We start from the raw sequence: 27,404 nt of genomic DNA on the forward strand, positions 1-27,404 counted from the left end.
CTGTAAATTTAAAAAAATAAACATCATGATTAATTCCTAAGAGATATAAAGAGAAACTATGAAAATAAAACACTGTTCCAACAGCATAATTGTTTGGCATTTTCTATAAAATAAACATAATGCTATCCTTTTTGCTATTGTTGTTGGGCTAGAAATCAAATCCAGGGCCCAGTGTATGCTAGGCAAGTTCTCTACCACTAAGCTACACCCCCAGTCCTCATAATGCGATTTTTAAGAGAACAAAGGGCCAGATAAATAAAGAAAAATATAAGTCCATATCAATTATTACTGAGTTTAGATTTATTTTCTTAAAGTCAATTATAGGCATTATAAAAACATATAATCAAACTTTTTAAAAATTTAAACACCAACTACCTAGTATTACTAGGATATATAGAATATTAAAATATCCTTTCTCAAGTCAAAAGGATTATGATCAGACTTTCTAGATTCAAATATAAAACTCAGTCATGAACTGGGAACTCACATACTTGGAAATTTCCAAATTGTTTTATGCTTGATTTATTTTTAAAACTCTATTTACTATAAAAATGAATGTGATATTATATCCACTAAAGAAAACGATCAGGAGGAAAGATTATCTGGTAATCCTGGAAGGATTAGAAAAATCACTACAACTGAAGAATCCTGAAAAGAATGAGTGAGGGGAAAAAGGAAGTATATTAATTTAATTTAATATAAAATATCCATCAGGGAAATTTTTTTTTCGTGTTGGGGATTGAACCCAGGAGCACTGGCTAAATTCCCAGTCTTTATTTTTTTTATTTTGAGACAGGGTGTTGCTATATGACTAAGGGTCTTGCAAAGTTGCTGAGGCTGGCCTTGAACTTGGGACCCTCCTGCCTCAACCTCCTAAGTCACTGGGATTACAGGAGTGCACTGCCATTTCCAGCTCTCATCAGGAAACTTCTTGAATGTGACTTCCTCAGATCTAATAGGCCCTAAGTATGAACTTTTATGTCTATCCTTCTACTTATCTTCCTGCAGACACCACCACCATGTCCTATGGGACACTACATAACCACTACTTTGCTAGCTTTTATTCCCATTCCCATATGACTCACAATTTTAACTACTTTGAATACTGTATTGCCATTCCTGAAATTGTGTTGTTTTGTGCCTTCAAACCTTAAAGGAATGCCTCTGTCTAGTTCCTTAAGTTCATCAAATAAAATACTATTTATCCTTGAAAGTAATACTGAGATATCACCTCTTTCTTCAAGTTTTCTCTGACCCTCGCTAAGTAGTCTGCTAGTTCTAACTCTTATTAAAAACATATATTCCTGGACACAAGACATCATATTACATCTAATGGTTTACACATTCTCTCTCCCCTATCAGAATATAAACTCATGATAGAGCCTAAAATGTATTAGTCTTTGTTTATGTGCAGACCCTAGGTGGGGGTGGACTAACTACATTGTTCAAAGACTGATTCCTTTTCTTTTCAGCTTTTTCTTTTTAGTCCAATTCCCATCAACCTTATATTATCTTCAGCATAACTCCTGCATCACCATATTAAAAGAAGTTGCCCACAAAACAAAGCTACCAAGAAATATTTAGATTAAATAGGACTTTAAGGGATTACATGAGAACTCTTCATATTATTATTTCTATGGGAAAATAGAATTTCAAAAGCAGCCTATAATTTTCAATACGTCAAGTACCAAGCAGCCTATAATTCTGGGGAAGCAATGTATTTTTAAGCTAGAAAAATATCATGTTCAATTTCCCTGGTTGGAATTAATATGGCATTTATTTGTATAAGGATGTGCTTAATTTTTAGCTCCATTAAACTGCAGTCCCTAAAAATGTGATAACTCTGCAGGTTTTTAATTTATTGCTGTGTATCCTAAGCACATATTAGATATCTGACTATATGTGAAAGGAAAGAGGGGAAAGAGTAAAGGAGAGAGGGGAGAAAATAAAAAAGGAAGGAGAAAGAATAAATCTTCTTTAAATTTTTTTCAACATAACAATAGACTTAACTGCCACTTCTATTGAAATCTACATCTTTCTTAGAGATCTAATTTCTCTAATACCTTACATTTCCAACTCCTTTAAAATCTCTCAATATAAATGTCCAATAAAACTTGCCAATCTGTGAGAAGATTCATTTTATCAAATTTCCTATAAATCAAGCACTTTTCTCCTTTTCTGGAAATTGCAGATCAATAACTAAGGATTAAAATTTTAATCACTTGGGGAGATATTGAAAACATAACCACTGACCAATATTTTCCTATGTCTGTGTACATAGCCTTCATCATAAGCCCCACAGCACTACAACCACACTTTTCTTGTTATGTTTATTTTTTCCCTTATATTATAGCTATTCATGATATAAGAAAAACTCTAACTCATTTTAACATTTCTGATTTCTGGTAAGTAAATTTTTCTTTGTTCATAATATTCTTATCTGAAAAAGTAAACTTAATACTTACCAGTAATTAAGGTTTTGTGAATTTTAAGTGAAATAATTCATGTAAATTGCTTAAAATAGTTCCTCATGTATTTAAACAGTCCATTATAGCTTACTGTTGTTATATTTTCACCAACAGTAATATTAAGCTGGGCATGGTAATACAAGACTATAACCCCATCTACTCAGAGACTGAGGCAAGAGGGCTACAAAATTGAAGCTAGTCTGGGATGACTTACTAATTTATCTCAAAATTTTAAAAAAGGGTGTGGATACAGCTCAGTGGTAGAATTGCTTAACATGTGGTAGACCATGGATTTAATATCCAGTACCATCAGAAAAAAAAAGGTGATATTAAGATCAAGGTACAATACTGAACATGAATTTATCTGTTAGACACTGAATAAATAAAAGGCAGAAAGACAAAGACAAAGATAGTTAAAGACTAAATATTTTCCTTCTAAGACTGGGAAGAAGAAAAGAATGTTTACTCATCATTTCTATTCAGATTTAAACCAAAGGTCCTAGCCTATCCAATAAAGCAAGAAAAAGAAATTTTAAAAAACACACAGATGACATTATCGTATTCATACATTACATAGTCATGAGTTTTCTTAGTGTAAGAAACTCTAAGTAACTTATATAAAGGCTACCAATCTGACATGTGAGTTTAAAAATATCAGAGGATACTTGACAAGCATTAGAAATCAAATATTTTTATAATCTGGTAATGAACACTAGAAAAAAAAAGGAAAATAGTATTACTAGTAGCATCAAAAAATATGAAATTCTTAAGAAAAATTTAACAAAATATGTAAAAAACCTATATATTGAAAACCACAAAACATTGCTAAGAAAAATTACAGATATAATAAAGATATATATCATAAAATATATAGATATATAATATAAAATATAGATATAATAGATATAATAAAGAAGTAATCCATGTTCATTTACTCCAAGATTCCATATTGTTAAAATGTAAATTCTCCCTAAATATATCTATACATTGAATACAATCTGAAATAAAATACCAGAAGAAAACTTTGTATAAAATAATAATACTAAAATTTCTATGGAAATGAAAGATCTAATTACTGAAATAATTTTGGAAAAGAAGATCAAAGCTGGAGGGCTTACACTACTTACTATCAAGGTTCCTTATAAACCTGTATTAATCAAGGCAGTGTAATTTTGACATGGAGATGGGGAGGCAGGCAAAAAATAATAAAACATACAGAAACAAACCCATACATATATGGCCAGTTGATTTTTTACAAAGACAGTAAATAAAATGGGGAAAATGTGGTATTTTTAGGGAATGGTACTGAACCATCCAGATATGTTTAGAAAATCAATCAGAAATTCTTCTGTTGGGATGTAGTCAGCTCTCTTAACTCTAAACATCCATTAAAATTAACTCAAACTAATCATGGCCCTATAGATAAAAGCCAAAACTTTAAAGATACTTTAGAAGAAAACACAAAGAAAAATATTTGCTACCTTTGTTACTTTTGTGTCTTAGATAGGAACAGCATAAACAATAAAACAAAATAACTAATAGACTGAATTGCATCAATATTAAAAACTTGGCCTTTTGAAATACACAATTCAGGAAATGTAAAGGGAAGGCACGCAGTAGAAGAAAATATATGTCTGACAAATGGCGCGTTCAAAATATAAAAAGGATTCTAATGACTATAACAAGTGGATCATCACCTTGATGAATTCTGAAATCTGAATACCCCAAAACAGGTCCTTGAATGGAGATACCCTTAGAAAATCTGGCTTAACATAAAATGATCTAGAGAAATACACATCAGCCCTATGGGAATCCCATAATTAAGCAGGACACTCAAAATGAAAAAGAAATATGAGGTCATATCCATACATATGAAAGTCAGAAGTTGCAACAAAGAAAAGTATGAGAACCCAAAGAACCTTAGATAGTAGAACAATAATCTGAATAAAAGTACACATGATAAAATAAAGCATCTTAAACATAAAAGGGCAAAAAATTTAAATGGTCCAAATAAATAAATATGGATAAAAATATAAAATGGTTTCAAAACTAAAAACTCAACATACAGGATAAAGATCAGACCAATTATATAGTTATAGAGAGAATTAATAAAGTGGAAGAAAAACCTGAGAAAAATCATCAAAAATTTACAGAATGATCAAGAGAGGATAAGTATTAAGAAGGAAAGGGATAAAATAAGGAAGTTCAAATGTCTTCAAAAAATATAAAAAGAAAAAAAAATTCAATAGGAAACTGAGAATTTTTGAGAAACGTGAAAGCACAAATCTAGAGGTTTAAGAAATAAATAAATTAAACTATACGTAGGCACGTTATAGGCAATCACTGTACACCAAAAGATAAAGGAAAAAAATCTTAACGGTAATAATGAAGAAAATATTACCTACCTACACAGAAATAACAATTAGTATGACAGCAAACTTCCTGTCAGCAACAATATAAATTAAAATAAAATAATACCTTAAAATATTGAGAAAAATTGTCAACCTAAATTCTATACCTATCTAAACTTCCATTTAAGAATGTAGATGAAATGAGCACATTTTCTGATATACAATGTTTAAGAAAAATCTACTATCAGAATCTCACTAAAAAATTTTTTTAGTAAACCACACACTTTGGATAGAAACATTTTTAATCCAGAAAAAGAAATTGATTCAAGTGAACATGTAAGTGAATCCATATAAATGTTGACTGTATAACATAAAATAATGATGATAATAATAAATTTGTGGCACATAAAAACAAGTAGGAACTAAAATATAAGACAATAATAATATATTGATGTGAATAGAGTAAGATTTTGGCATTGTTCAAGAATATGATACTAATTTTTAGATGCTAAATCAAATATTCATGTTAAAATTTAACTATATGTTCAAAAGAATAGAAATAGGATATACAACTTTCAGATTAATAGAGGGGAAAGGGAGGTTTTCTTTTTAATTATTTAGTAATCAGAATAGAATAGGCCAGTGGTTACCAAAGGTTGGTCCCTAAACTGAAGCAGTAGTATCACCTGGGAACACAGAAACAAAAATTTCCTACTCCAACTCAAGAATCAAACACCGTAGGCTGAGTGGTGTAGCTCAGGGGCAGAATGTTTGCTTAGCATGCACAAGGCCTTGGGTTCAAGAAAATTATAAATGAATAAAACACAGAAAAACTAAAAAGAAACCAAGCAGAAATTCTGAAGCTAAAAAGTACAATAACTAAAAAATTCACTAGAGGGAATCAAAGGCAGATCTGAGTAGACTAAAAAAAGTAAGTGAACCAGAACATAGGATAATGGAAATTATTAAGTCTGAAAAACAGAAAGAAAAAACATTGAACAAAACCTAAGGGACATGTGAGATACCAGCAAGTGGTTCAACATACACATTTTGGATTTTGTGAGATAGTCACATAGTAAGTATCTCAGTTATCATATTAAATGTGACAGTATGGCAGTACTTGTGTTCAAATAACCCTCATTTTATTTTATTTAATAATAGCCCCAAAGCCCAATAGTAGTGATGCTGACAATCTATGCCAGAAAGAAGCCACAGAGTACTTCCTATCTTCTTATTACAAGAAAGGTGAACACAGGACAATAAATGTTTTGAGAGAGAAATCACATTCACGTAACTTTTATTATAGTACATGGCTATAGTTATTCTACTTTATTCTTAATGTGCCTAACTTATAAATTAATTTTATCGTAGGTATATATACAGTATACATAGTGATTGATATATTCAGTTCTAGGCATTCACTGGGGGTCTTGGAACATATTTCCCCATATGGGGAAAGGGACAACTGTATTTAACAAAACTGTCCTTCAAAAGTGATGGAGATCTTGGCATGGCTGTGCACAACTGTAATCTCAGAGACTCCAGAGACTAAGGTAAGAGGATCACAAATTTTTGGTTAACCTCAGCAACTTAGGGAGATCTGATATCAATAAAATAAAATAAAAATAAAAAGGGCTGGTGGTATAGCTCAGTGGTAGAGCACCCCTGGTTTCAAACCTCAATAATGTAAGTAAATTAATTAATTAATTAAATGGGACACGGGATATAAGTCAGTGGTAGAACACCTCTTGGTTCAAACCCCAGAACCACAAGAGATACAACAAAGTAAGGGAGAAATTAAGACATTCTCAGATAAATGAAAACTAAGTGAAGGTTAGTTACCAATAAATCTTTACTGCAAGAAATGCTCAAGAAGTCCTACAAGGTGAAATAAAAGGCCACTAGACAAGAACTTAAAGGCTGTATGAAGAAATAAAAATCTCCAGAAAGATAAACACATGAACAGTTATAAAAGTTAGTACTATTGTAACAACAGTTTGTAACTACACTTTTTGTTTTCCACATAATTGTAAAGACTAATATATTTAAAAGAATGATTGATTTGTGTTTTGGGACACACAAAATACAAGCTTATAATTTTGTGACAAAACTGTAAAGTAAAAGGGCTTTTATATACTCCTGAGGTTACACTGGTATAAATTCAAATTAGAATAACTTTGTGAATTTAGAAGTAGTCCCAAGGGTAACAACAAAGAACAGGCGTATAGAATATACACAAAAGGAAATGAGAGGGCTGGGGAGATAGCTCAGTTGGTAGAGTGCTTGCCTCACAAGCACAAGGCCCTGAGTTTGATCCCTAGTACCGCAAAAAAACAAACAAAAAAAGGAAATGAGAAAAGAATTTAAACATATAATTTTTAAAAATTCAACTAAACAAACAAAAAAAGACAATACAGGAAATGAGTCACAAAAAAGGCATACAGAAAATAGCAAAATGCGAAAAATAAGTCCATCCTTATCATTAAATCTATTAAACTCTCCATTTAAATGACAGATTGGAGCTGTGATTGTGGCTTAGTGATAGAGCACTTGCCTAGCATGTGTGAGGCACTGGTTTCAAACCTCGGCACCACATAAAAATAAATAAATAAATAAAGATATTGTGTTCATCTACAACTAAACAAAATATTTTTAAAAAGACAGATTAGCAGAATAGATAAAAACACATAATCCAACTAGACACTGTCTTCCAATGACACAAATAAGGTGAGAGTGAAGTAAATGGAAAAAGATATTATATACGAATAATAACCAAGAGAGAGCAGGGATGGCCATATTAATATGTGCCAAAAGAGATAAGTTAAAAAAAATTAAGAGACAAAGAAGGGCATAATATGTTATAAAAATACAATGTAATAAAATATAACAATTATAAACATTTATGCAACTAATAATAGACTATCAAAATGCATGAAATAAAACTAGCAGAATTGAAGGGAGAAATCAAAAGCTCTATGGTAATAGTTGGAGATTTCTACAACCCAGAAGTTGTAGAAATAATGGACAGGCGTTAAGTCCACACAGTACTTAAACAATACAATAAGTCAAGTGAATTTAACTGACAGGTATAGAATGTTCCCCAACAACAGCATATAGATTCTATGTGGGACATTTTCCAGGACAGAGCATATGATAAAAAAAAAAAAAGAGGTATCGTTGAAAGTGTATTTTCCAACTATAAATCAAAATAACAGAAGTAAAATAGAAAAATAAAAAAATCATAGAAAATTTATAATATACACTTAAACAATTCATCAAAGAAAAAAATCACAAGGGAAAATAGAGAGGACTTAGAGATGAATGAAAATGAAAATGCAACATACCAAACTTACGGGACACAGTGCAAGTAATGCCAGGTGGGACATTTATAGCAATGAATACATTTTTAAGAAAAGAACAAAAATCTCAAATCAATAACCTAACTTTACAAATAAAGGAAATGTAAAAATAAAAACAATAAAGAGTTCATTTCACTTTGAATAGACTTATAACTAGTAAGGAGGCTGAATGAGTAATCAAATGTCTAACAAAGAAAAGCTCTGAACTTGATGAGTTCACTGCTTCACAACTAAGGAAAAACTAATACCACTTCTATTCAACATAGTACTAGAAGTTCTAGTTAGGGTAATTGGACAAGAAATAAATGGCATCCATTTTGTAAAGAAGTAAATTATCTGTTTTCAGATGATGTGATCTTATGAGTAGAAAATCCCAAGGATTTCACAAAAAATTGTTAGAATTCATAAATTAATTCAGCAAAATAGAAGCTAAAACGTCAACAAATGGAAATCAGTTACATTTCTGTATACTAACAATGAACAATCTAAAAAGAAAATTACAAAACCAACTCCATTTATGAAAGTATTAAAAAGAATAAAATGATAAGAAAATAACAAATTTTTAACCAAGGAGGTGGTACAAGGAAATCTACAAAACATTACTGGAAGAATTTAGAAACTGAAACACATCCCATTTTCATAAAGTGAAAGACAGTATTTTAAGATGTTGACTCTACCCAATGTGATCAATAGATTCAATACAATCCTTATAAAAATCCTGTAGCATTTTTTACAAGAAAAAAAAATCCTAAAATTCACATAGAATCCTAAGAAGACCCCCCCCATTAGCCAACATAATCTTAAAAAAGAACAGAGATGGAAGATTCACATTTCCTGATTTCAAAAACTATTATAGCAATCAAACAGTGTAGTAGTGGCATAAAGGCAGAGATGTAGACCAATGGAAAAGAATAGGGAACCCACAAACTGTATATTTGCATATATAGTCAAATGATTTTTGACAAAGGTGCCAAGACCTTTCAATGGGGAAAGAAAAATCTTTTCATCCAGGTCCTAGGAAAACTGAATATCCACACACAAAAGAATGAAGCTGAACCCTTACCTAATACCACATATAAAAATTAACTGCAAATGGATTAAAGACCTCAAAGACCTAAAACTATAAAACTCCTCACAAAAAACAGGAAAAATTCTTCATGACATTAGGTTTGGTAATAATTTATTAGACAGGACATCAAAGCCACAGGTAAAAATAGAAAAAAATAGACAAATTGGACTTGATTTAAAAACTTAGAAATTTGGGCATCAAAAGTATCAACAGGGTAAAATGACAGTCTGGGCATGGTGGTATAAGCCTGTAATCCCAGCAACATGAAAGGTAGAGGCAGGAGGCTTGCAAGTTTGAGGCCAGTCTCAGCAAGTTAGTGAGACCCTAAGCAATTTAGCAGGACTCTGTCTCAAAATAATAAAAAGGGCTGGGGATGGACCCCTAGGTTCAATTCCCAGCATGAAACAAAAACAAAAACAAACAGACAAAAAACCCCAAAACAAAAAATGAAATGGAGTAAAAAGACAACCACAGAATGGGAGAAAATATTTGTAAATCATACAACAGATAAGTAATTAATAGCCTATATATATTACTCTAAAACTCAACAACTAAAAATGAACAATCCAATTCAAAATGGCCAATAAGCATATATAAATATGTTAACATCATTAATAATTAGCAAAATGAAAACCAAAACTATAATGGGATATCACCTCATGCCCTTTATGATGTCTAGTATTAAAAACAAAACACACCAAAAAATAGAAAATAAATGTTGGTGATGATTTGGAGAAACTGGAACCACTGTGCACTGTTGGTAGGATGTATACTGATATAGGCACTGTGGAAAACTGCATAGTGGTGCTGCAAAAATTAAAAATAGAATTACTCTGACTCAGCAATTCTGAATAACTGAAAACAGGGCTTTGAAGAGACTTACACCCATGTTTGTAGCATACTTACAATAATTAAAATGTGGAAGCAACAAAGTATTCACTAATGGATGAATGAAGAAGTAAAATGTATATATACACAATGGAATATTATTAAAGATTGAAAAAGGAAAGAATTCCTAACATATGCTACAATTACAATGAAACTTGTAGACATTATGCTAAGGAAAATAAACCAGTCCTGAAAAGATAAGTACTTTCATGATTCCATATGTAAGAGGCACTCTGAATAGTCAAAATCATAGATATAGACACACATGGTTGTCAGGGGTGGAAAAGGGGGAAATGGATAGTTGTTATTAAATGGATATAGAGTCTTAGTTTTAAAAGATGAAAAAACTTATGGAAATGGATACCTAATATTATTAATGTAGTTAATACCAGTAAATTGTACACAGAAAAATGATTAAGATTGTAAGTTTTGTTATGTGCATTTTGCCATATTAAAAAATTTTGGAAAAAAGTATATCATTTCTATTAACTAGAATTCAATAAAGAGGTTCGGAATTGCTAAAAAAGTATTATAAATGATATTAGTAAATGAAAAGGCTTTACAAAGATAGCTTTAATTTATAGTGATTAATGTATCAAAAATATTCACATAAACTAGCTACACTTAGAAAAATTTTTTAAATTTATTTTGTGTGATGAAATGAGTGGAAACCAAAACAGTAACTTTTTAAACAAAAACAGAAAAAACAAACAATACCTTGGAGGCACGGATTTGCCTGTGAATGTCTGTAAGTTGTTGAATTTTGTATTCTAGCTCTGAAATCTGGGCCTGAAGCCAAGTCCATCTGCTGCCAACTCTTGCTCTGTCTACAAGCCACTTCCATTCAGTACTACAGTTACTGTGAACAAAGACAAACACTGTTACTCAAAGCACAAAAGCAGTCAACTTTCACAGAGCCACTTAATAACTTCCTTTACTACTCTCATAAAATCTAATTTCCTTTACAAAACATCCAATTACATGAAGGGAGACTGGCAGATTGACTTCTTGTCAAAGAAAAAGATTTAGTTTCCTTACCTTTCCATCCCATGAATACTTTTTTATTCAATTTTATGTACTCAGGAGTAGGATAATCCCTCTGCAATGTAATGCTTTATTAATGCAAAGGGTTTAAATAGGGTTGGCCAGCAAAGAAAAGGAAAATGAATGACAATATCAATGCCAGGTAAAATCTGTTACATAAGGTTTTTATATGTAAGCAGATGTCAAATATTGGACTATTTGAACTAGATTTAAATCCATGCAGCAAACTGTACTCAATTTAACTATATATAATTTTCATTTACTAAAAGAGGCATCATTATTACCTAATAACTTTAAATCAATTTAAATCAATTGTTAAAAATTATCAAAAACATAAATGTTGGGCTGGGTTTGTGGCTCAGTGGTGGAGCACTTGCCTAGCATGTGTGAAGCAATGGGTTCGATCCTCAGCACCATGTAAAAATAAGTGAATTAGAAAAAAAAGGTCTATCAACATCTAAAAAAAATAAATTAAAAAGACATAAATGTTCTGCTACATTTCAAATAAACATGCTAAATATGTAGTTCTTAAGATATTAATATAAGTAGCTTGTTAAAAATTTGATTAAAAAAAACAACTGATTCCAAGATTTGCAACCCAGAAACCACACAAAATTTATATAGAGCCATTCTTACATGCATATTTTAAAATAAAGACTGGATCCTAGCTCCTCCTAGCTTTTTTTGACAAAGGCACTGTTCTAATTCATAGTTTATGATATCAAGAATTGTTTTGTAAAAATATTCCAAACACTTCCGCAATTATTGAGTTCCTTTCTTAAATTTATTATTAATTTATTTGGGTACTGGTTATTGAACCCAAGAGCGCTTTGTCATGCTACATCCTCAGCCCTTTTCATGTTTTATGGGGTCTCACAAAATTGCTGAGGCTGGCCTTAAACGTGCAATCTTCCTGTCTCAGACTCCCAAGTTGCTGGGATTACAGGTGTGTGTTACCATTTCCAGTTTAGAAAATAATTATTTGGAATTATAAGTGATATATGTGTGCGTGTCTGAATTAAAAGATGCAGATTGTCAAGGAAAAATATGACAAAGGAGGTATAACTGAAGGGCAATACTTAATTGCAATACATGAACTTTACAAAACACTTGTATAAAAAGTTTCTTATCAAAACCCACAAATGTACAATACCAAAAGTGAATCATAATGTAAATTATGGACGTTGGGAGATAATGATGTGCCAATATAGGTTCCTAAATTATAACAAGTTTATACCCCTCTGGTGTGAGATGTTGATGATGGAGGATGTTGTGTGTTTGTGGGGACCACAGGTATGTGGGAACTTTACTACTTAATCTTGCTGTGAACTAAAATTGCTCTAAAAATAAAGTTTATTAGTTTAAAACACACTTAACTATAAGGAAATGCCTTTTGGATAAACTTTAGCCAGAGAAAGCATTTACTTATTTACTTATTATTATTAGTTGTTTTTTTTTTTTTCTTTTGGCAGTGCTTGGGATTGAAGAAATCATTTTTTTTGGAGAGCATTTGTTGTCAGATAAACAGAAGGCAATTATTGCAACTTGCTATTATATAGAAGTTATTAATTATAACAGATATAAGATCAGTATTTCCAGGTTACTTTTAAGATTCTAATTGTATATAATGTGACTAAAGATGTCATAGCCACTAGAATTTTCTTGGTATTATTATTTAATCAGTTTAGAGTTATTACTGTGATTTTATAAAATGATATTAAAATCACATTTTCATAAATATGGAAAAATGAAAGAGAATACCTATTTAAAATTCACTATTCAAAGATAATATTTAGCAAAACTAAATGCCAATTATGAAATTTAGAGAGGAAGCAAGGACCATACCATGTAATACCTCACCCATGTGACAGTCAAATGTCTAGATTTTAATGCAAACTGGAAAGTATTGGCAAGGCAGTAACAAATTTTTTTTCCAAGCACTGGCTACTAGGTGGAGAAAGCATTGTAGTGAGACATGAGAGGAAATAAGAAAGGTAAAATATAACTAATAATCTGATTGTGGTATGAATTTCATTTCCAAATATTTCATGTGCTACTCTGTATTTCCTCCCCTTTCCTGCACTTAGGTAGCAGCCATGTTACTAGTAATAATGGACTGTAGGCAAAAGTGGCATTGTCATTTTCAGTCTACTTGAGGACCTTCAAAATCCATTAGTGCAGCTGGGTAATGGCGCACACCTGTAATTTGAGCAACTCAGGAGGCTCAGGCAGGAAGATCACAAGTTTGAGGCCAGTCTGGGCAATTTAGCAAGAGCCACAGCAACTTTGCAAAACCCTGCCTTAACATTAAGAACAAAGAAGGGTTGGGAAGGAGCTAAGTGGTAAATTACTGCTAGGTTCAATCCCCAGTACCCAAAAAACAAATAAAACTAAAAAAAATTTAAAAGACACTCGTGCAGGTAGGTAGTCTACCTAGACAGTATAGCTCTAAGAGCGATCTATCATTGTATAGTAAGGGGAGGATCATAACCCAAACCTCACTGGGCTTTACATAAGCCACCATAGACCTCTACTGTGTTAAACCACTATGATGAGGATGATGATTTGTGATTCAATATACCTATTCCGACTAAACACTGAGGATGAATATGGTTTGGACTGGGAAAAGGAAAAGAGACAAAAAACATAAAGTAGGTTGGAGGATGAATTCAAGGTTCATTTTAAAGTTGGTAGGAGTTGCAAAGTATTGTGTGGAAGTAAACATGGGGAAATCAGAAATGATTTTGCAGATTCACTAAATTTTGCTCCTACCAGGCTTGGTAGTGAATACATACAATCTCAGCTACTTGAAAGGCTGAGGCAGGAGGATTGCAAATTCCAGGCAGCTTTAGCAGCTTAGACTCTGTCTCAAAATAAAAAATAAAAAGGGATGGGGTTATAGCCCAGTGGTGGAACATCCCTCGGTTCAATCCCTAGCTCTGCAAAAAAAAAAAATTTTTTTTGCTCATTTGGAAAATTTCTCTATAACATATGCAATTTGGCTTGGTTCTTGAACTGAATTTTAGTTCATGATCAAATATGCAGAGAAAACAGAAAAATCTCATTTCTCCTTATTGTACTTCTGATAAAGATATTTTCATATTAAAATTAGTAGTATGTCAAAAATAAATTTTATGCTTATACATTAATCTATACTAACAAATCATGCTGAAATGAAGTTTCTATAGAGGATAATTTATCCCACATTTAAATAGGAGTGAATGAGATATGTTCATTACACTTAATAGTAAACAAACTCTCCCACCAAAAATGTTCCCTTGCTTGAAAATTATTTTCTTAAAAATAAGGTTGTAAACATACCCAGGTAAGTAGATAGCTAATTTGCTCCAAGCAGATTAACACCTGGTGTACCCTAAAGTCAAAACACATTTTATGTAGCAATTTATATAACCAATGATATAATGGATAACATAACTTGCAGTGTAACCAATCAGAACATAGCTGATGCAACAGCAAACTTAAGATTTGAGGTATAGCCAGAATATCCAGATACCTCAATTAGCATATAAAGATTGGCCTGCCTGAACACTATGAACATTAACTCCCTGCATCTCTCTGAACCATGCTGAACCAATCACAAACCACCACATGCTGACCATAAGGTGGGGTTCCTACCTCTAGTAAAGATCAGGGCAAAGTCATCTGTGAGTAGAGACTACCTGGTAAGTGAGAGACCAGCGAGTCCCCAAAAAGGCAGCATATGCCTTCAATCCCCATCCTTGCTTGCTTGTAGTTACCACTTAACTTGCTAAAGCAAATAAGTACAAGCTGGTTAAGTAGTTTTGAGTACAATTTTTTCTTGGTATTAAATACTTGTTAACGTCTTGAACCTACAGCTATCTATTTTGATCTTGAAGTATGATACCTCAGAATAAGGCAAAGTTTCCAATAGATTACCAAGAATTAAAGAGACAAATATATAAATTAATTTTTTCTTTAACAAAAGATTTTTCTAACTCATTAATACAATGAATGTTGAAACTGTGACTGAAAATCAAAAGAGAACATCCAGTTGTGAAAAATGATAATTTAAGAAAAGTGACATTTATCCTGAAAAAAATAAATTGGGCCAACGACCTTCCCTGGAATTAGGTTCCCTTAGATCAGGATATTGCTCACCTACCCACCTGTCAACAATTTAGGCCAATACCACACTATTATTATAGTATAGAATAATTCTTAAAATCTAGCAGTATGAATTCTCCATCTATTTTTTCTCAATACTGTTTTGACCACTCTAAGACAGATAATGAGCTTATCAACTTCTAATAAAACAAACCAAAAAAACCTAGCATTTTTATTAGAATTGAGTCTATAGATCTATCAGTGGAGAGTTGACATCTTAATAACACTGTCTTCCAATGAATGGGTATGGTATATTTCTCTGTGTACTTACACACTGTTAGTTTGTCTCAGTTATGTTTTATACACTTTTAAAAATTAACTTCTCCTAGGAAGTGGAATATGCCTGTAATCCAAGTGACCTAGGGAGCTAAGGCAGAGGATCACAGTTGGAGGCTGACCTTGACAATTTAAAAAGATTTTGTCTCAAAATAAAGAATAAAAAGGAGTTGAGGAGCTCAGGAGGTAGAGTGCCCTGGAATCAATTCCTAGTAATACACACACACAAAATTATCTCTGTATTTCATATTATTTTAATATATAACATCCATAAATTGTGTGAATATTAGTATATAGAAATAAAATTGATTTTTGTATGTTTACATTATATAATATTGCCCTGCTAAACTTACCTATGAGTTTTAATAGTTTTCTTGTAGTATTTAGTATAATGACAATTTCAAGTCATTTGAGTGAACATTCTTCTTGTCATTAAACTTTCATTATTAAATATATTATATTAGATGTAGATTGTCTGTCAATGTGCATCAGATTGACGAAGTGTCCAGTACTGGTTTGTCATCAATTCTTACAACTCGGTTTGAATTTTGTTAATTTTTTTTAGTATCTACAGAAATTATCACATATTGCTTTTCTCTTTTATTCGATTTTTGAATATTAAATCAACCATGCTTCCTGGTTTAAATGTGTGTGGTCATGATGAATTTTTATATTTTCTTAGACTCTACTTAGTATTTCATTTAGGATTTTTTCTGGTTATAGTCAAAGGAGATATAGATTTACTATTTCTTGTTAAAATATTTGTGTAGTTTTGGAATCAAGTTAATTTTGGCTTCATTAAAGGGTTTGGAAGTGCTTCCTCCTCCTGTATTTTTTAAAGGTATTTACAGAATTGGAGTTATATTTTTCCTTAAATGTCAATAAAATTAGTAAGTGAAGCCATCTGGGTCTGGAATTCCTCTGTAATTATGAATTCTGTTTCTCTGAATGATTTAAGCTATGTTATATTTTCTATTTCTCCTTGTGTCAGTTTTGGTAATTTGTATTTTTAAGTTATTAGCCTATTTGGTGCACATAGTTGAATTTATTGGCATACAGCTGCTCATAATATGCCTTGATTATTCTACTAATGTTTGCAATGTCCATAGTGATGCTTTTCTTTCCTGCTACAATCTAGCTATGTGGTTGTATATATACATATATATATATTATATATATATATATATGTACATATATATATATTTTTCTTTTGGTATTGGAGAATTAAGGGGCACTTTACCACTGAACTACATCTCTAGCCCTTTTTATTTTTTATTTTTAAACAGGGTCTTGCTAAGTTTCTTAGGCTGGTCTCAAATTCGTGATCCTCCTGCCTTGGCCTCCCCAGTTGCTAGGATTACAGGAGTGTGTCATCGTACCTGGCTTATTAATCTTTTTAAATAACTATTTATTACTTTCCCTGATTTTCTTCATTGTTTTTCTGTTTTATTATTCATTGATTTTCTACTCTGCACCATTTTTTCCTTTAATTTGCTTTTGGTTTCATTTGCTATAGATTTTATAGCTTCTTAAGTAGAAAAAATAAACCACAGGCTTTATATTGTTTTTTTTGTTTCTAATATAAGCATTTATAGCCAAAACTTTTCCTATCATCACTACTTCAGTAATTTAGGATGAATGATATTTTAAAAAATAGCATTGCATGTTTTAACTATTATTCAGCTCAAAATATTTTATGATTTCTTTTCTGATTTCTTCTTGATACATGAGTTACTTTGAAATGTCTGGTTTAATTTTATATTTCAGACATGCATACTTATTATTTCTCCTTTCCTTTGCACAGATCGAAGTTTTCACCAAGTATGACTTTCCTTCACACTGAAGATCATCTTTTGAATTTTCTTTAGTGCATGTATACTGACAACTTTTCTCAGCTTTTAGTTACTTGAAAATGCCATTTTGCCTTTGTTTTTTAAAACATCACTTCAATGAGTAGACAATTAGAGGTCATTTTTTTTCCTTTCAGCACTTCATATTGCTCCATTGTTTTTTGGTTTACATACCTTCCGAGAAGTCAGCAGTTAATTTTTATTTATTTGCCACTTCTGAATGTCTACTTTCCAGTTAAGCTGAAAAAGTAGTTTCAGTTTTGGATATGGCATTTCCACCTCTGAAAGTTTAATGGCTCTTTATTGTATCTTTGATTTCTCATTATGTTCATGTTTTCCTTTCATGTTCTTAAGCATGGTTACAATAGATATTTAAAGTCTTTGCCAACTATCTCTTCATTGCTGTCATTCCAGATCTGTTTGTATTGATAATTTTCCTCCTGCTTCTTTACAAGTCTAGTAGTTGGAAATTTTATATACGTGTATACATGTGTACATAAAATATATATATATACATGTATATAAGCAAATATATGCATACATATGCAAACAAACATCTAGTAGTTGGTCATGTATACATATATACATGTATACATGCTATAAATGTGAATAGTGAATGTGTGGTTTTTGTGGTCTTTACTTAGATGGTGATAATTTTATTTGGGTAAGATTATCAAATTATTTGTTCAACTTCATCAATTTCACCTTGCTTTTATTAAGCTTTGTTCAAGCAGGTATAGAGGAGCCATTATACTAAGGATGCCATTCAATTAAAGGAAAGTCGAATGGTTTGAAAAAAATAACTAGCAAATTAACAGTCTGTAATCTTGAACAAATGAGATCTTTGGCTGTGATATTTTCACATATAACTGATTACAGGGGGAAGAGTGGAAACTCATATTTCTTAAGGAACTCTATTAGCAAACACTATGAAACTAACATAAACTCTCCCTGGGAGTCAAATGTGTACCAACAGGAGTCAAGTTAAGAATGTAGTACAGCCTCCAATAAGGATACACTGTAGTAACAACTTCAGATATAGTCAGAAAAGATAACAGATAAAGAATAATTTCCAAAGAACAAGTTGGAGACTATGTAGAACAAAGGACCAAGCAGCTTCCTCCAAAAGCAAAATTAGGGTCTTATTAAGACCTTACTTTACTGTCAGATCATGAAGTCTTCCATTGTAAGAACCAAGAACTATCAGGTGTATCCCCATTCTTCTCTTTCCCCAATGAGAGTTTTTATTGTAGCTTTCTTATCCCCACTCAATCATACCAGAAGCAAGAGGTCAAAAGGATTAGAAAACATATCTATTAATTTATAGGTAATTCCATCATGATGAATCACATCTGGACCTGATCTAGAAAGAACCACATCAGGACCTGATCTAGAAAGGCCTATTCCATCCACTGAATGTGATTTGGGGTTGTCATTCTTGAGTAGTCGGTATATTTTATGTATGAGAAAGGAGTAAATGGATATTTGGGTGGCCAAAGAAGACAACTGAACACTGCTTATTGCCCCCCTGCATACCTATTCTCCTCTACTTTTTGATAACAGAATTCACTGAGTTTTGGCTGAGCCTTTGGCAGCCTGGCTAAAGACTTTACTTCCCAACCTTACTTGCAATTAAGACTGACTATGTAACGAAGTCCTCAACAATAAGATGTGAGCCAAAATAATGTGTGCAACTTCTGCGTCTTGCTATTAAAACGTGGACATACCCTTCAAAAGGACTGGGTATGAAAATGAGATGAAGCACCAGTGAATCTGTTTCAAAAATAGGCATGGACATCATTCTAAGGAACAGCAAAGACAATAGGTCCCTGTTAAACCCTGTGAAGCATATCTAATTCTTAACAGTTAAGAGAGAAGTAAATTCTACTTATTTATATGGAGATTTCCTTGTTATGACAGCTTAACATATAATTTAATAAGCCTCTCCTTCAAAAATACTTCATGCCATTAGGATCATTTAGGTTCTCATTTAAAATGCCATTAATTAAGCCTTATTGACATAAGTTAATAAGTTTAATATTCTTCTACCCAGTTGAACACAGACATAGATACTCATGAAGCAAACAAAAAACAAAAGTAGAAAATAAATTAAGGTCAGGTGATGAGGCACATGCCTGTGACTCAGGAGGCTGAAGCAGGAGGACTGCAAGTTTGAGGCCAGTCTTTACAATTTAGCAAGATGCTGTCTCAAAAAATAAAAAAAGCTGGGGATGTAGCTCAGTGGTAAAGTATCCCTGGGTTTAATCCCTAGTACCAAAACATAAAATAAAATAAATAAACAAACAGCTGGGAAATCTAGGAATTCTGGCATGAAAATAAGGAGTAAGTTTATTTTTCAAAAATAATTTGAGAACTTAAAATGGATTCTTAAAAGGAAGTATAAATGAAAAGGAACAACACAATTGATATATCATACAATTTGGCTTAGAAATGTGACAGAATCTATAGTCAACTGCCTAAACTGTAATTCTCAGTATCAGTATAAAAGAATTCACACATTAGACATACAAACTGTTCTACCATTCATCTCACCCCCTCTCCCCCACCTAAACCAAAGGAAAAGAAAGACAAATGGGAGAGATTTGGGAATATTTCTATACTCTGGTGACTGCCGTCCTTCTCTTCAATAAACAGGCATTTGAAACTTAGTGGTCTGTTAAACAGTCTTACCTGTAGTTAAAAAATTATTATAAAATATCAAACTGACAACTATAAGTAAACTTTTGAATAAATTAAAATATATTTGCAGGCTGAGGTTGTAGCTCAGAGGTAGACTGCTTGCCTAACATGCATGACCCACTGGGTTTGTCTAAACTAAATAGCCTAAGGGCCTCGTTGAGCGGGAAATCAGGGCTAAAATCTAGCAAGAGCATACTCTAAACCCCGGAATTACAAATCTAAAACTGCTCAGAGGAACACCTTTTTCTAAGGCACACATATAGTTTTAGTGGTGGCTTTGCCAAACACTGTAACAGGCCCTGAAAAGAAAGAGAACAAAAGACGATTGAAACTTCCCTTGGTACTTGAAAAGGTGACTACCACTAAGACAGAATCATATAGAGACACTTTTGCTATAATGTCATACAGTATATGCATTCCAGAATAACCTCATGTTATACAAAATATAAATAGCTGGGTTTACAGTGAAAATAATGCCAGGTAATGCAAAATCCAGCTTTAAAACTGATGCCTAACAAAATAATAATGCTTATAGAAACATTGTTTCCAATGTCATATGAACCTAAATTAAGCTAGGCCATCTTTTAAAGTTTCATATCCAGGGGCTCATGCTTCTTCCTTTGATGTGAGTCCTTGAAGACATTGTTTTAATCTAAGAGACCAGTTTAATAAAAATTAATAATATCATGTACAGATAGCCTTTTCACCAATTTTTTTTTTTTTTTCATTACTGGGAACAGAACTCTGGGCCTTGCATATGCTAGGCAAGTGCCCTCTACCACTAAGCTAAACCCACCAGTTTCTTTTTTTAATAGTTGTAGTTTGAGAGAATGCCTTTATTTTATTTATTTATTTTTATATGGTGCTAAGGATCAAACCCCGTGCCTCTCGTGCTAGGCAAGTGCTCTGCCACTGAGCTACAGCCCCAGCTCTACCACCAGTTTCTTATCGAACACAAAAAAATGTCTTCAGAGTTTACTCATATGAACTTGCAGCCTCCTCAGATCTTACACTGTGGAATATATAGCAATTCCTGAAACCAACAAACAAACAACTTACCGAGCTACGGGAGGATACTTCTACAGAATTTTCACAATTTCTTTACATCTTTTTATACCACTGAGACTTTCTCTTTAGTTGTGACAGTATCTTATCATGGTTTTAATAGGCATTTTCCTGATAACTACGTGACTTTTTCATTTGTCCATTGACTTCATGTCTGTGGAGAAAAGTCTATTCAAATCCTTTGCCCTTCCTTTGCCCATTTTTTAACCAGGTTGTTTTGCTAATAAGTGGTGTGACTTCCATATACATGGAGAATATTAATCAGATGTATGGTTTACAAATATGTTTTTCCCATTCTGTAGGCTATTCACTGTTGACTGTTTCTTCTGCTGTACAGAAGCTTTTTAGTTTTATTACATCTGTATTTTTACTTTCGTTGCCTGTGCTATTGAGGTCATATCCAGAAAATCTTTGCCAAAACCAATGTCAAGAAGTTTTTTCTGTTTTCTTCTAGGAGTTTTACAATTTCAGGTCTTATGTTTAAGTCTTTAATCTGTTTTGAGTTGATTTTGGGATATGGAGTAATATAAGGATCCTATGTCATTCTTCTGCATGTAGGCATACAGTTCTCCCAATGTGTTTATTGAGCATAAATGCATGGACTTATTTTTAGGCTCTCTATTCTGTCTGATGGGTATAGGTATATATGTTTGTTTTTATTGCCAGAACCATGCTGATTTTGTTATTTTACCTTTTTAATATATTTTTATATCAGGTAGATAGTGTCATGCATTTTTTTTTTTTTTTTTGCTATAGACTGCTTGCTTTTTTAATTCAGGTGTGTGTGTGTGTGTGTGTGTGTGTGTGTGTGTGTGTGTGTGTGGTTGTATACAAATTTTAAGATTTTTCATTTCTTCTTGTTTTGTTTGTTTTGCAATGCTGGGATCAAACTTGGGGTCTCACACATGCTAGATAAGCACTTGAACACTGAGTTATATACCCATAGGATTTCTTTTTCTATTTCTGTGTAAAGTATTATTGGAATTATAAGGACTGCCTTGAATCTGTACAGATCTTTGGGTATTGTGGACAATTTTATTAATTCTTCTGATCAATGAACACAGCATCTCTCTCCATCTATTTGTGTCTACTTCAATATTTTCCTCAAAAATTTCATCGTTTTCAGTGTACAAATCTTTCATCACCTTGGTTGAATTTAATCCTAACTATTGTATTTGTTTTGATGCTATTATGGAATTTTTTTCTTGATTACTTTTTCAGACAACTTAGTTTTAGTAAATAGAAATAATACTGATTTTTTATGTTAATTTTGTATCTGGCAACTACACTGAATTTATCATTCCTAACAGTTTTTTTGATGGAATCTTTTGGATTTTCTATAAGCAAGATCATGTCATTTCATCACATGAGACTTTAGTTTTCCTTTCCCATATGAATGTCTTTTTACTTATCTAATTGTTCTGGCTAGGAATTCCAGTACTGCATTGACAAAATTGGAAAGTGTGGGTGCTATGTTCCTGTTCCCTCAAAATTATATGTTGATGCCTAATCCCCAATATGGTGGCCTTAAGAGATAGATTCTTTGGGAGGTGATTGGTGGTTGGGCTCTACCTTCATCACATGATTACTGTCTTTATAATGGAGGCCTAAAAGAGCTTGATCACCCCTTCCCTATTCAAGATCCAAAGGCACCAATCTATACAACAAAGAACATGACCTCACCAGACACAGAATTTGCTGCTAAGTTGGTCTTGGACTTCCCAGCCAACAGAAACATAAGCAGGAAGTCTCTGTGCTTTATAAATTCCCCAATCTAAGGTGTTTTCTTATAGCAGCCTGACAGAATAAGATAGAGGGTATACTTGTCTTGTTCCTCATCTTAGAGGAAAAGTTTTCAAATTTTTACCATTGAGAAAGATGTTAGCTGTGAATTTCTCATATATGGCTTTTATTATGCTAAGGTACATTCCTTCTATGTTTAGTTTGTTAACAGTACTTTTTAAACAAGAAAGAATGCTGAATTTTGTTAAATGCTCTTTTGCCTCTATTGAGAATATGGTTTTTGTCCTTCATTCTGTTAATCACTTTAGCAAGACCCTGTCTCAAAATAAAAAAGAAAAATGGCCGGGGATGTGTTAAGCACTCCTGTGTTCAATCCTCAATACAAAAAAAAAAAAAACCCAAATCTGAAATTGTTTGTTGTTGAAAGTAGGGTATTGAAGTTCCCTGTTATTACTGTAGTATAGCCTATTTCACTCATCAGATCTACTAATATTCAGTTTTAAAATTTATATACTCTGATATTGGTAAAAATACATTTACAATCTTACATTTTCCTCATAAACTGGAACAATTACCAATATATAATAATTTTTTGTAGTTTCTTTCTAGAGTTTTTACTTAATACATTTATTCTGATGTAAGGTAGTTCCCCTTCCAGTTGTCATTTGCATGAAATACCATTTTTCATTCCTTCACTTTCAGTCTACATGTGTCTTTAAAGCTGAATTGAGTCTCTTATAGGGAGAATGCAGTTGCTTCTGGTTTTATTTTTAATCCTTTTGTCACTGTACATCTTTAGGTTGGAGAATTTAATTTGTTTATATTCAAGGTAATTATTGATAAGTATAGATTTTTTTTTACTGCCATTTTTTTATTCTGGTCTGAGGGTGAGTGCACATCCTTTGTTCCTTTCTTCTTCTGTCTTTCCTTATGATCTGATGATTTTCTGTAGTGATGTGATTTTTTATTCTTTTGTCTTTATCTTTTATGTATCTACTATAGGCTTTTGCTTTGTGGTTACCAGTAGACTTACAAAAAGACATCTCACAATTACGAGTCTATTTTAAGCTGAAAACAACTGTACTAGTCCATTCTATTGCTATAATGAAATATATGAGGCTAGCACTTTGTAAAGAAAAGAAGTTTATTTGGCTCACAGTTTTGGAAACTAGAAGTCCAAAGTTGGGAAGCCTCTCAACTTGGCCTCTAGTAGGGCACCCCTGGCTATATCACATCATGCCAGACAGCATCATGGTGGGAGCACATGCAAAAGGGAGAAATGACATGGTAAGACATGACGTCGAGAGACCAGTGAGGGTCCATTAGCTCTTGTTCTTTTATAACCACCTTGGGTATCATGAGAAACACCTTAACCCCTTCCAACAGCAGCCCCCCAGTGACCTCCTACTAGCCACCATCTATTAAAGCTCACCATCCCTCATCACCTCACTGGGAACCAAGCTTCTAACACATTAACCTTTGGTGCACACACTCAAATCACATCCAGATCACAGTAATAACTTCAACTGCATACAAAAACTACATTTTTACTATTCCCACTATATGTTTTTGATGTCACAATTTACATTTTTATATTGAGTACACTACAGAAAATTATTGTAGCTAATATTTTAAAAAAATTTTTTAGTTATAGATGGACACAATATCTTGATTTATTTTTATGTGGTGCCGAGGATCAAACCCAGCACCTCACATATGCAAGGCAAGCCCTCTACCACTGAGCCCCAGCCCTGTAGTTAATATTTTAATAGTTTTTTTAACTTTCGTACTAAAGATTTAAGTGACTTACAAATCAACATTACAGTATTATTCTGAATTGATTATCTACTTACTTTTACTAGAAAATTTGTATTTTCACATTGCTAATTACTATTCTTTTCATTAAGCTTAAAGACTTCCTTTACCATTTCTTGTAAGACAGGTCTAGTGGTGATGGAATTTTCTCAGTTTTTGTTTGCCTCAGAAAGTCATTTTTCAAGGACAGTTTTGTGGGTAAAATATTCTTGGTTTATTACACCTCTGACCTGCAAATTTGCTGAGAAATTTGATAAAAAGCCTCCTGGCAGTTATGTTAAGGATATTCTCCTGCTGTTTACAACAGTGAGTCTGTGATTTAATATCAAGATTATGTCTTGGTATAGTTCTGATTTGAATATGATTAGAGAACTTTGATATTTCCATTCATGCATTTGTTCCCCAGATTTGAGAAGTTTTCAGTCACAATTTCTTTAGAAACCCTTTATACCCCTTCTCTCTTCTTATAATGTGAATTTAGCTCCACTGAGTATGTACCACAAATCCTGCTTTATTCCTTTTCTTTCTCCTCTGACTGAATTTTTCAAATAATCTGTCATTGAGTTCACAGATTCTTTCTTCTGTTTGATCAGTTCTGCTGATGACACTCTCTTGCATTTTTTCTTTTTTCACTGTTTCAGTTCCGGAATTATTTTGTTTTTATTTCTTGTTTCATTCATGTATTATTTTCTTGATTTTGTTGAGTTCACCATGTCCTCTTGTAGTTTGCTGAACCTTCTTAAAACAATTATTTTGAATTCTATGTCAAACAATTCATATATCTCCTCTTTTGTGGTCAGTTACTGGAAAACTATTGTGTTTCTTCAGTGGTATAATGCTCTCTTGGTTTTCTGTTTCTTACTGCCTTGCATTGATGTCTCCATATCTGAAGGAGCAGTCATCTCTTCCTTTTTTTCCTTTTTCCTGGTATTGAGAATTGAACCCAGGGGTCCTTTACCACTGAGCTATATCCCCAGCCTTTCTTATTTTGAGAGAGGGTCTCACTAAGTTGCCAAGGCTAGTCTCAAATTGGCCATGCTTCTGCCTCAGTGTCCCAAGTCTCTAGGATTACAGGCATGTGCCATCACTCCTGGTACCTCATCTACTCTACAAATCGGTTTCAGTGGTCCAAGAATCTCTTTTTTCACCTGGGAGGTCATGACCAAGGAGGTCCCTCTTGGAACTGGGTATGACTTGAGGGCATACTTGCAGTAGTGTTTACAATGTCTGACATAAGGTATCTGTGCAGTAGTCATAGAGTTAGGGAATGGAGCATGAGCATGTGTGGAGGTCAGGGTCTGGGACTAAGGTGGCATCCATGCTTGGGGTGCAAGCACTCCAATAGCCACAGTGGTAACAGTGTGTAAGACATGACTGCTTGTGGAACAGTCAAAGAACTTGGGTCTGGAGCATCAGTACATGGAGAGCTTCAGTGGCTCTGGGGTCTGAATCACAGGCCTACTCACTGTGGTAGCAGAATCAATATCCAGAACACAGACATGCACAGAGAAACCACAGCTCCAGGGTGCTCATTATCTCACAGTGACAGTGGCACTGGTTGCTGAAGTATAGACATACAAGGAGCTAAGCCACAGAGGTACTGGTGTACAGACAGTAGGCTAGCACACTGTGAAGGTGGCTCAGATGTCAGAGGCCCAAGTGCTCACAGGGTGGCAACAAAGCTGATCTCTGCAGCACAGAGGAACACAGCAACCTAGGCTCCAACGCGTATAGTGGGGGTAGCCTGCAACATCAGTGACTCTGGTATTTGAGGCAAGGGTACACATGGTACAGCCATAAGGCCAAAGTATGGAATGTGGACATAGGTAGAGCAGTCACAGAGCCAGGGTCTAGTATTCGGGCATATGAGGAGCTGTTAAAGTTCCAGAGTACAAAGCATGTATGGGGTTGGGATAGTAGCAAATCTAATCCTGGCGTGGCCACAACAGTGAATCCATCTTCTTGTTGTGGGGTGGCGGGGGTGTACAGCAACATCTCCCTCCTCAGAGGGTCTTCAACAATGATGGCTGTTAATTATCCTAGTGGTAAAAGATGATGCTGTAGTCTGCAGGGAAGGCTATTGGTGACCACAGTGGTACCCATCACACGCTTGATATGAAGAGCCCCTGCTTTTATTCTTAGCTTCTAGCCCTCCAGATGTCTCAGGTATGCCAGTCTCCCCAGCTATTCTGCAAAGTTATACTGCTTTTTTTTTCATGTTTGTTTTCCCTTTATCACGTTGCTAGAGGTTCTTAGATTCTTGAGTCCTCCCAAAGCTATTTTCATTCATGTATAGATGACTATTTTGTATTTATTTTTGTGATGAGGGGGAATGAAGGCTCCTATCTCCTATTCCATCATCTCCTGAGCTGTGCTCTTTTGTAAAAACTATAAAAACAAGGGTCATCATTTCTTCCTGAGGAGAAATAAAATGACAACTTGCATAACCACTCCAAAATGGCTTTACTAAACTATTTTCCAGTATAGGACATAACTGTCATTTTGTTTTATCTAAGAAGGTGATTTATTTAAAAACTGAAGGTATATATATAGAACTTTTAAGTGATACATATTTTATAGCAATCTCAAGGAAAATTAGGTATTTATAATCAACTATGGAGTTTTCTAAA

General features: G+C 33.1%; 1 protein-coding gene across 5 annotated transcripts in view; it reads right to left on the reverse strand.

Moving 5' to 3' along the window:
• Positions 1-27,404, reverse strand: part of KANSL1L (KAT8 regulatory NSL complex subunit 1 like) — a 130,004-nt gene that overhangs the window by 82,218 nt on the left and 20,382 nt on the right. For all 5 annotated transcript variants that reach the window (XM_079134628.1, XM_079134624.1, XM_079134626.1 and 2 more), the window contains exon 3: positions 10,853-10,994. In XM_079134628.1, the coding sequence (XP_078990754.1) occupies positions 10,853-10,994 (142 nt within the window). The remainder of the gene's footprint in view (positions 1-10,852; positions 10,995-27,404) is intronic.

This window comes from Sciurus vulgaris (assembly GCF_902686455.1).
Source record: "Sciurus vulgaris genome assembly, chromosome: 3".
NCBI lineage: Eukaryota > Metazoa > Chordata > Mammalia > Rodentia > Sciuridae > Sciurus > Sciurus vulgaris.